The sequence below is a fragment of the Ursus americanus genome, chromosome 10 (assembly GCF_024610735.1).
Source record: "Ursus americanus isolate L20-20 chromosome 10, mUrsAme1.1.p, whole genome shotgun sequence".
Lineage (NCBI taxonomy): Eukaryota > Metazoa > Chordata > Mammalia > Carnivora > Ursidae > Ursus > Ursus americanus.
The window spans coordinates 77,763,524-77,775,440 of NC_142136.1; the positions used below are offsets into that span (position 1 = coordinate 77,763,524).

An 11,917-nucleotide genomic window follows, 5' to 3' on the forward strand; every position below is an offset into this window, starting at 1 on the left:
TGTGTACACACACCCCACAGCTTTTTTATCCATTCATCCATGGATGGGACACTTGGCTTGCTTTTATATCTTAGCTATCATGAATAATGTTGCAATAAACATAGAGGTGTATATATCTTTTAGAATTAGTGTTTTCCTTTTCTTTTCTTTCCTTTTCTTTTCCTTCCCTTTTCTAATTTCTTTCAGAATTACTGAGTCATAAGGTGTCTTTTCTTAATTTTTTGAGGAACATCCATAATGTTTTCAACAGAGACTGTACCAATTTACATTACCCCGCGGTTCACAAAGTTTCCTTTTTCTCCACACCCTTGCCAATGCTTTTTATTTTTTTGACTGAAAATTAACTTTTTAAGATTACATTTATTATTTATGTAGAAATGTATGCAGAAATGTACATTGTATAGAAATAGAGAACTGTAGTTAACTTTTCTATATTGGTCTTATATCCAGTCACCTTGCTAAACATTTAACATTTCTAAAGATTTGTGGATTGAATTTTTCATATATATAACATCTGATAATGAGAAGCTCTGCGGGCGGAGGCTTCCTTCCCAAAGCTTATATCTTTTGTTTTTCACTGTCTTACTCAACTGGGTAGACCTTAGACTAATGTGGAATAACAGTGGTGACATATGTTTGCCAAAGGTTTAATGTTCTTTATTAATTTGAGAAAGCTTCCTTTTATTCATAGATTGCTAGGTTCTGTTTTTTAAAAAATAAACAATGTTCAGGGCTTGGGAGTTAAGATGGCGGAGGAGTAGGGGACCCCTTTTTCAGCCAGCCCCGAGTCGAGTTGAATAGGTATCAGACCAGCATGAACATCCACGGAATCAGCATGAGACGCAGGAAGATACATTTGGATCTACAATGAACATCTCCAGCGCTGAGTATTGATGTACGAAGCAGGGAGCCGTGAAACCGCGCACAGATATTGGAATATAAATGGAAGGGGGGGGGAGCAGCCGCATTCGGGCGGGAAGCGGTAGCCACCTGCACCGGGGAGCGGGCAGACTCGTGGACCGGCACCTGCGAGAGAGCAGACTGAGACTGTGAGCCGGGGAACGTACGCCACCAGACTGAAACGGAGCTCCAGTGTGCTCACTGGACCTAGAATGAGACCGGGAGCTCTGGAGCGCGTGGGGGCGGCGGGCAACGGGCGGCTGGCGGTGTTACAAACACAAAGGACAGGGGTGCCTGGGTACCGCAGTCGTTGAGTGTCTGCCTTCGGCTCAGGGCGTGATCCCAGCATTCTGGGATCGAGCCCCGCATCAGGCTCCTCCCTGAGAGCATGCTTCTTCCTCTCCCACTCCCCCTGCTTCTGTGCCCTCTCTCGCTGGCTGTCTCTATGTCAAATAAATAAATAAAATCTTTAAAAAAAAAAAAGAAAAAAGAAAAAAAAGAAACACAAAGGACAGAGACGCGCCGGCCCTGGAAGTGAGGGCTGGGACGCCGGGTGTGGGGCACACATCCCGGGACACTGCAGGGTTGAGCAGCACCAACAGAAACAGAGTTAAGGTGGCCAGAACATCAGTGGAGAATGGTCTGCGATCCCTCTGTTCTGAGACAGAGGCTGAGATTCGGCCACTGCTGCTCTGACTCTCAGAACAGGCACAGCAAACCTCCAGGGAAAGCCACCAGAGAACAAAAGCCTGGAAACACCGGCTCACAGTGTGCCCACCCCCAGGCCCCCTCGCAGGGCACACGGAGACTCTACCCAAACAGGGATGCCTGAGTATCGGCACGGCAGGCCCCTCCCCCAGAGGGCAGGCTGAAAATCAAGAAGGCCACATCCCTAAGATCCCTATAAAACAAGGGCACACAGCCTGGGTCCGGTCAATAATTTGGGCTCTGGACAACCCCGCAATCTCTCCTCATCAGAATGACGAGAAGGAGAAATCCCCCCCAGTGAAGAAAAGACAATGAGTCTGTGGCCTCTGCCACAGAACTAATGGATATGGATATAACCAAATTATCAGAAATGGAATTCAGAGTAACAATGGTCAAGATGATTTATAGACTTGAAAAAGTATTAACGAAAATGTTAATGAGAACACAGAATCTCTAAGGGCAAAAATGAGAGCGAATCTGGCAGAAATTAAAAATTCTATGAGCCAAATGCAGTCAAAACTAGAGGCTCTGACCGCCAGGGTGAATGAGGCAGAAGAATGTATCAGTGAACTGGAGGATGGGTTAGTCGAAGAGAAAACTAAAATAGAATCTGGACTTAAAAAAATCCACGCCAACGAATGTAGCTTACGGGAGATTACTGACTCAATGAAATGTTCCAATGTCAGATCATCGGCATCCCGGAGGGGTGGAGAAAAACGGAGGTCTAGAAGAGATATTTGAAAAAATTGTAGCTGAAAACTTCCCTAATCTAGCAAGGGAAACAAACATCCGTGTCCAAGAGGCAGACAGGACCCCTCCCAAGGTCAACCATGACAAACCTAAGACACGTCACGTCATAGTGCAGTTCGCAAATATTAGATCCAAGGATACAGTATTGAAAGCGGCCAGGGCAAAGAAATTTCTCACATACCAAGGCAAAGGTATCAGAATTACGTCAGACCTGTCTTCACAGACCTGGAATGAGAGAAAGGGCTGGGGGGGCATTTTTAAAGCTCTTTCAGAGAAAAACATGCAGCCAAGGATTCTTTATCCAGCAAGGCTGTCATTCAGAATTGATGGAGAAATAAAGACCTTCCAGAATCGCCAGTCATTGACCAATTTCATATCCACGAAACCACCCCTACAGGATATTAAGGGGGGTTGTATAAAGGTAAAAAGGCCCCAAGAGTGATACAGAACAGAAAGTTACAATCGATAGAAACAAAGACTGTACTGGCAACATGGCATCATTAAAATCATATCGATCAATATTCAGTCTCAATGTAAATGGCCTAAATGCTCCCATAAAACGCCACAGGGTTGCAGATTGGATAAAAAGACATGACCCATCCATTTGCTGTCTACAAGAGACTCATTTTGAACCTAAAGATACATTCAGACTGAAAGTAAAGGGATGGAATACCATCTTTCACGCAAATGCACCTCAAAAGAAAGCTGGGGTAGCAATTCTCATAACAGACAGATTGGATTTTAAAATAAAGACTATAGGTAGAGACACAGAAGGGCACTATAATATTCTTAAAGGATGTATCCAACAAGTGGATATGACAATTTTAAATTTATATGCCCCCAACAGGGGCGCCTGGGTGGCACGGCGGTTAAGTGTCTGCCTTCGGCTCAGGGCGTGATCCCGGCGTTATGGGATCGAGCCCCACATCAGGCTCCTCCGCTGTGAGCCTGCCTCTTCCTCTCCCACTCCCCCTGCTTGTGTTCCCTCTCTTGCTGGCTGTTTCTATCTCTGTCAAATAAATAAATAAAATCTTTAAAATAAAAAAATGCCCCCAACAGGGGAGCAGCAAGATACACAAACCAACTCTTAACCACAATAAAGAGACATATAGATAAAAATACGTTAATAGTAGGGGACCTCAACACTCCACTATCAGAAATAGACAGAGCACCCATGCAGAAAATCGACAAAGAAACAAGGGCTTTGAATGCCATACTCGACAAGTTGGACCTCATAGATATATATAGAACACTACACCCCAGAACCAAAGAATACTCATTCTATTCTAATGCCCATGGAACATTCTCAAGAATAGACCATATTCTGGATCACAAAACAGGTCTCAACCGATACCAAAAGACTGAAATTATCCCCTGCATATTCTCAGACCACAACGCTTTGAAAGTCGAACTCAACCACAAGGAAAAATTTGGAAGAAACTCAAACACTTGGAGACTAAGAACCATCCTGCTCAGGAATGACTCGATAAACCAGGAAATCAAAAATCAATTTAAACAATTTATGGAGACCAACAAGAATGAAAACACAATGCTCCAAAACCTATGGGACACTGCAAAGGCAGTCCTAAGGGGGAAATACATAGCCATCCAAGCCTCACTCAAAAGAACAGAAAAATCTAAAATGCAGTTTTTATATTCTTACCTCAAGAAGCCGGACAGCAACAGAGGGACAGGCCTAATCCACGCACGAGGAAGCAGTTGACCAAGTTTAGAGCAGAAATCAATGAATTAGAAACCAGGAGTACAGTAGAGCAGATCAACAGAACTAGAAGCTGGTTCTTTGAGAGAATCAATAAAATTGACAGACCACTGGCAAGACTTATCCAAGAGAATAGAGAAAGGACCCAGATTATTAAAATTATGAATGAAAAAGGAGAGGTCACAACCAACACCAATGAAACTGGAAGGATTATTAGAAATTTTATCAACAGCTTTATGCCAATAAATTAAGCAATTTGGAAGAGATGGAGGCCTTCCTGGAAACCTATAAACTACCAAGACTGAAACAGGAAGAAACTGATTTTTTAAACAGGCCAATTAATTATGAAGAGATTGAAACAGTTATTAAAAACCTTCCAAAAAACAAAACTCCAGGCCCGGACAGTTTTCCTGGGGAATTCTACCAAACATTCAAAGAAGAAATAATACCTATTCTCCTAAAGCTATTTCAAAAAATAGAAACAGAAGGAAAGCTACCAAACTCATTCTATGAGGCCAATATTACCTTGATCCAAAACCAGGCAAAGACCCCCTCAAAAAGGAGAATTACAGACCGATTTCCCTAATGAATATGGACGCCAAAATCCTCAACAAGATACTTGCTAATAGAATCCAACAGTACATTAAAAGGATTATCCATCATGATCAAGTGGGATTCATACCTGGGATGCAAGCGTGATTCAATATTCGCAAATCAATCAGCATGATACATCATATCAACAAGAAAAGACTCAGGAACCATATGATCCTCTCAATCGATGCCGAAAAAGCATTTGACAAAATACAGCATCCTTTCCTGATTAAAACCCTTCAGAGTGTAGGAATAGAGGGTACATTTCTCAATCTCATAAAAGCCATCTATGAAAAGCCTACTGCAAATATTATTCTCAATGGGGAAAAGCTGGAAGCCTTTCCCTTAAGATCAGGAACACGACAAGGATGCCCACTCTCGCCACTATTATTCAACATTGTACTAGAAGTCCTTGCAACAGCAATCAGACGACAAAAAGGGATCAAAGGTATCCAAATCGGCAGAGAAGAATTCAAAATGTCTCTCTTCGCAGATGACATGATACTCTATATGGAAAACCCAAAAGAAGCCACTCCCAAACTATTAGAAGTTATAGAGCAATTCAGTAACGTGGCGGGATACAAAATCAATGCTCAGAAATCAGTTGCATTTCTATACACGAATAACGAGACTGAAGAAAGAGAAATTAGGGAATCCATCCCATTTACAATAGCACCAAAAACCATACGTTACCTTGGAATTAACTTAACCAGAGACGTAAAGGACCTATATTCTAGAGACTATAAATCACTCTTGAAAGACATTGAGGAAGACATAAAAAGATGGAAAGATATTCCATGCTCATGGATTGGAAGAATTAACATAGTTAAAATGTCCATGCTACCCAGAGCAATCTACACTTTCAATGCTATCCCGATCAAAATACCGAGGACATTTTTCAAAGAACTGGAACAAATAGTCCTTAAATTTGTATGGAAACAGAAAAGGCCCCGAATCTCCAAGGAACTGTTGAAAAGGAAAAACCAAGCTGGGGGCATCACAATGCCGGGTTTCGAGCTGTACTACAAAGCTGTGATCACAAAGACAGCATGGTACTGGCACAAAAACAGACACATAGACCAATGGAACAGAACAGAGAGCCCAGAAATGGACCCTCAGCTCTTTGGGCAACTAATATTTGATAAAGCAGGAAAAAACATCCGGTGGGAAAAAGACAGTCTCTTCAATAAATGGTGCTGGGAAAATTGGACAGCTACATGCAAAAGAATGAAACTTGACCACTCTCTCACACCATACACAAAAATAAACTCCAAATGGATGAAAGACCTCGATGTGAGACAGGAATCCATCAAAATTCTAGAGGAGAACATAGGCAGCAACCTCTACGACATCGGCCAAAACAACCTTTTTCATGATACATCCCCAAAGGCAAGAGAAACAAAAGATAAAATGAATTTATGGGACTTCATCAAGATTAAAAGTTTCTGCACAGCCAAGGAAACAGTCAGAAAAACTAAGAGGCAGCCCACGGAATGGGAGAAGATATTTGCAAATGACGCTGCAGATAAAAGACTGGTATCCAAGATCTACAAAGAACTTCTCAAACTCAATACACGAGAAACAAATAAACAAATCATAAAATGGGCAGAAGATATGAACAGACACTTTTCCAATGAAGACATACAAATGGCTAACAGACACATGAAAAAATGTTGAAAATCATTAGCCATCAGGGAAATTCAAATCAAAACCACACTGAGATACCACCTTACGCCAGTTAGAATGGCAAAAATTGACAAGGCAAGAAACAACAATTGTTGGAGAGGATGTGGAGAATGGGGATTCCTCCTACATTGTTGGTGGGAATGCAAGTTGGTACAGCCACTCTGGAAAACAGTGTGAAGGTCCCTTAAAAAGTTAAAAATTGAGCTACCCTAATGACCCAGCCATTGCACTACTGGGTGTTTACCCCAAAGATACAGACATAGTGAAGAGAAGGGCCATATGCACCCCAATGTTCATAGCAGCAATGTCCACAATAGCTAAATCGTGGAAGGAACTGAGATGCCCTTCAACAGATGACTGGATTAAGAAGCTGTGGTCCATATATACAATGGAATATTACTCAGCTATCAGAAAGAACGAGTTCTCAACATTTGCTACAACATGGACGGCACTGGAGGAGATAATGCTAAGTTAAATAAGTCAAGCAGAGAAAGACAATTATCATATGATTTCTCTCATCTATGGAACGTAAGAACTAGGACGATCAGTAGGGGAAGAAAGGGATAAAGAAAGGGGGGGTAATCAGAAGGGGGAATGAAACATGAGAGACTATGGACTATGAGAAACAAACTGAGGGCTACAGAGGGGAGGGCGGTGGGGGAATGGGATAGGCCGGTGATGGGTAGTAAGGAGGGCACATATTGCATGGTGCACTGGGTGTTATACACAACTAATGAATCATCCAGCCTTACATCGAAAACCGGGGATGTACTGTATGGTGACTAACATAATATAATAAAAAATCATTATAAAAAAAAAAAAAAAAAGAAGGGGGAATGAAGCATGAGAGACTATGGACGCTGGGAAAAAAACTGAGAGCTTCAGAGGGGAGGGGGATGGGGGAATGGGATAGGCTGGTGATGGGTAGTAAGGAGGGCATGTATTGCATGGTGCACTGGGTGTTAAACGCAACTAATGAATCATTGAACTTTACATCAGAAACCAGGGATGTACTGTATGGTGACTAACATAATATAATTAAAAAAATCAAGAATGTTCTTGAATCAGTTTTCTCCTTTACACAGTGAATTCCTAGGGAACACCTAACTTGATCATAAGAGGTAATGTTTTTATATACAGCTAGATTCAATTTGCTAATGTTTTGCTTGGGATATTTACATAAGCGTGGCCTGTCGTTTTCCTTTCTAACAAAGTTTTTGTCTCATTATGGTTCTGAAATTACAATAAGCCCATAGTATGAGTTAGCGTTCTTTATTTTTAGGAAGACCTTTTTATAAGTTTGGTAAGCTCTTGAGTATGAAACTATCTGCACCTGGTGTTAAATTTTTAAGGTTATTTTAAATTACTATTTCACATTCTTTAATAGTTATAAAACTATTTAATTTTTATATTTCTTCTTGGATTAGTTTTGCTGAACTATATTTTTCTAGGAATTTTCCCATTTCATTCTGTTTTCACATTTATTGGTAAAAAAACTGCTCAGAGAATAGTCTTTTTAATCTGGATACAATCTATGACCATGTCTTTTTCATTGGAAATATTGTTTGGGTAAGCACCCTTTTTTCTCCATAATCAATGTTGCTAGAAGCTTGTCTATTAGTCTTATCAGTGAACCAACCTCTGGCTTTATTTATGCTCTTTACCACTGGAGGAGGTCACGAGAGGATGTGACTTTGGGTTGACCTACAGCTGGATCTGAGTAATCGGAGGGGTCTCCTTATAATGTACATTCTACCCACCATTCCCACACTAGGAACTATTTCAAGGACATAGCCTTGAGAATGTAAGGTGTTGCTGAGACCATTTAGACTAAACATGTGACTGAACCCAGTTAAAGCCTCTATATAAACTTCTAAGATTCAGGGAAGGGGTGTGTGTATGCACATGTGCAGATTTATCTACTCATCTTGTGGTCAACAAAGGCAAGCCTCGTATATAAGTTCCCTTCCTTATTAAACCAGCCACCTATTAATCTGAAATGGCCAGCCTCTTCCTTTGGTCATTTCCTGCACTTCCCATACTGGGGCTGGTTTCAGATTTCACCCAGGCAAATTCTGAGTTTGCAAACCAATACCTACTATCTGTTCTTTATTGTTTATATCCCAACAGGAATGCTGCTATTGGGCATTTGCCCTGTGGGTAACCTCTTTCCTCCCTCCATCTACTCCTCCAAGAAAGTATCACAATTTCTTGCAAGCTCAGCAATGTATAAAAAAGCATGTTTTACACTGTATTCAGAATCTAGTTGTTCTGCAGTATGAGAGCCACCCAGAGTATCTAGCCTGCCACATACTTTGAAGTATTTTAAAAATTATCTTCAATTGTTTCTTAAGATTCACAAATAAGTTTTATCAGGTTAATCTCCTTTGTTTATTCTGTCCTAGTTTTATACACACACCACTCTTTTTATTACTATTCCCTATAGCTATTGTACTCTGTATTCTACACATGATTCTCCCCTCCTTGGCAGCCAATTCCAACATCCCCAGGACAGCATTATCAAGTGTTACTTACTGTAAAGTTAAAAGGGCAGAATACAAATAAGTCTGTATTTGATAATTTTCTGAAAGAAATCTAGTAAGATATAGAAACAGACTGCTTGGCAAGAGTAGGTAATGTAGAAAACCAAAATCTTTATAATTTCTAAATGTGTTGAGCACAGTATAGGAACTCAGAAAATATCTGTTTAATGAATTTAGAAATCACAGAATGACTCACGTCTTCAATATAAAAATGTATTAAAAAATGTCAGGAGATTCGCTAAAATATACTCCATTATTTTCTGATCAGAATTACATTGGGAGCGAAGAAGAAGGAGAGTGAGATAATATGGTACATTTACCCTGAAACAATACTGCAAAATGACTACGCACATACCAGAATTCTCGTCTGCTTGGCACACACTGTCTAGAACCTCCCGATCACCTTCTGCAGCTATATATGCCCAAGTATCAGTTTCATCTCTTGCATTTCTCCTTTCTTTAAGTAACTGCTTGTTTTCCTTGGTTTTGTGATCTTCTGTGATTTTACAATCTAGAGGTATTTCTTCTCTTTTCCGATTATTCTCAGGAATATCATTTTTTTCTTCTGGAGTTAATTTAAAGAAATCAAATGCATTTCTGATTTCCTTAAATGCTGGTGAAAAAATAAGACAGAATAAATATGAGTCACAAATTTCTACTGTAATCCAAAGAAAATCTGGGTGTTAAACAGTTATTTTTGAAATTTTTACTCGAAGCCATGAAGTTATTTCAACTGGCCTTTGTATTGGCTGCTTAATATTTCGAAACGGTCTCTAAAGTGAATGGCTGTTAATTAAGTGTTCAGAACTAGTCCCAGTTTTGACAAAGGCCTACTGAAGATGGTGAGTCTCAAAATACTCCTAGTCATGCCACCACGGTCCTTCTGCTTTAAAACAACTGCATACAACTGTATCCTTCAGTTAACCTTGCACAAGAATGATTCCTGGTGGTGAGTAGGGGAAACAGAAGGGTGCCAGCACACTGACTATGCACTAGTAAAATTATACTTGATGTCTGTGAAAATCCACTCAGCTTTAAACTAAAGATCAAAGTGGAAAAAATAGTGGCAAAACACTAGCTGTGACATAATAACCTCCAAAAAGGGCACAACAGAACAAAATTAGGAATAACTCCATTATAAACTCTGGGTACACAGCAGACAGGTTTTATTAGCAGGGATGTTGAAAACTGGACTCCCAGGTAGGTACCATTATAAATGGAATGAATAACAGTTTAAGACTATATATTTAAAGTAAAAGTGTATCTGAAATTGGCAATTAAGATACTAGGAAGAAGAAAAAAATTAACCAGCTCCAATTTTACAGTATTTTGAATCTCTTTTTGAAGAATATATGTTTAAAACTATAGTACTCTGACTAGATAGCCTTCAAGTTATAATTACTTTATGCATAATCCATCAAAACAAGTGCTCCTTCCCAGCTTCTAATACCCTACTACTTACTGCTAAGTCACAGCTTAGGCTTAAAACCAAAATCTAGGGACGCCTGGGTGGCACAGCGGTTAAGCGTCTGCCTTCGGCTCAGGGCGTGATCCCAGCATTATGGGATCGAGCCCCGCATCAGGCTCCTCCACTGGGAGCCTGCTTCTTCCTCTCCCACTTCCCCTGCTTGTGTTCCCTCTCTCGCTGGCTGTCTCTCTGTCAAATAAATAAATCAAATCTTAAAAAAACAAAAACAAAAATCTACTTTCAATATTACCCTTAGCTATATACAGCTTTTGGGAGAAAAACCAGGGGAAATTATCTATCTCTTAGAATCGCTGCTTCATGAGAACATGTGTTCCAAGTACTTTTGGTACATGAACTAAAATATCCATTGGGGTTTTATTCAAATACTATAATGGTGACTGTTTTATAAAGTACTTGATTCTAGTATTGACATGTCATGGATTCTCAATATGTTCTATCTTTCTGATCCAAAATTTACATTCAATATGGTATTTATACAAATGACTCAGAGGTAAATACAACACATGTATTAACAATAGTTTATCTCATTCAGCATCCACTATAAACAGAGACATTTACTTTTCTACCACAACTGATTTACAGTGTCTCTGTAATTCTAGCGTACTCTATCAAAAGTAGAATGAACAAAGTGAACAGAAGAGAAAAAAATTAATTACAGAAATAATATGAATTGTTATACAATAAACTAAAGTAATTGCTTAAATAAAAGAAGCATAAAGTTCTAAATTCTCCAGTGAATGAAATTTTCTAGTTCTACGACATTGCAAGTTAGGAAAGAGAGATTGTCTTCACAGTAAATTAAATTCTTTGTATAAAAGACAACAATGGTAAATGATAAAATATTAGTATTCACACTCACTCTTTAATCCCTTCGGCTCTTTACGGCCTTTTTCTTCCTTGTCCAAATCATGCCTTTTCTGGTTTTTTTCTTTGGGTTCATTTTTTTTAATCTCTTTCTCCTGAAAAAGACATATGAAAGACCCAAAACAGGAAGAGAGAAAGAACTGATATTATGTATCTGAAAACTGGAAAACGCAGGTTCCTGGCATCAGCGGCTGCATTTTGGATACCATAACCACTAATTATTAAATCTTTTTTCACATCAACTGCTTCCTCAATCAGGATTATCCCTCAACCGTGATGATTTCCAAAATATCAAATTCAAAATCTAACACCTCACTCTAAATATTTTTTCATTATTAAAAATAAATTCCAAAAAAAATACTATAGTCCTACTAACCGAACATCACTATTTTTAATCTCTTCACATTCTCCCTTCTGATCTTTCTAAATTTACATAGACAATTTGTTTAAAATTCATTCTCCTGGGGCGCCTGGGTGGCACAGTGGTTAAGCGTCTGCCTTCAGCTCAGGGCGTGATCCTGGCGTTATGGGATCGAGCCCCACATCAGGCTCCTCCGCTATGAGCCTGCTTCTTCCTCTCCCACTCCCCCTGCTTGTATTCCCTCTCTCTCTGGCTGTCTCTATCTCTGTCGAATAAATAAATAAAATCTTAAAGAAAAACAAATT

At 39.6% G+C, this 11,917-nt stretch overlaps 1 protein-coding gene across 1 annotated transcript in view; it reads right to left on the reverse strand.

The window, feature by feature from the left end:
- Window positions 1-11,917, reverse strand: part of MPHOSPH8 (M-phase phosphoprotein 8) — a 68,018-nt gene that overhangs the window by 27,715 nt on the left and 28,386 nt on the right. The window contains exons 4-5 of the mRNA XM_045797149.2: window positions 11,247-11,346; window positions 9,254-9,511 (exon numbers count right to left, since the gene is read on the reverse strand). Of these exons, the coding sequence (XP_045653105.1) occupies window positions 9,254-9,511; window positions 11,247-11,346 (358 nt within the window). The remainder of the gene's footprint in view (window positions 1-9,253; window positions 9,512-11,246; window positions 11,347-11,917) is intronic.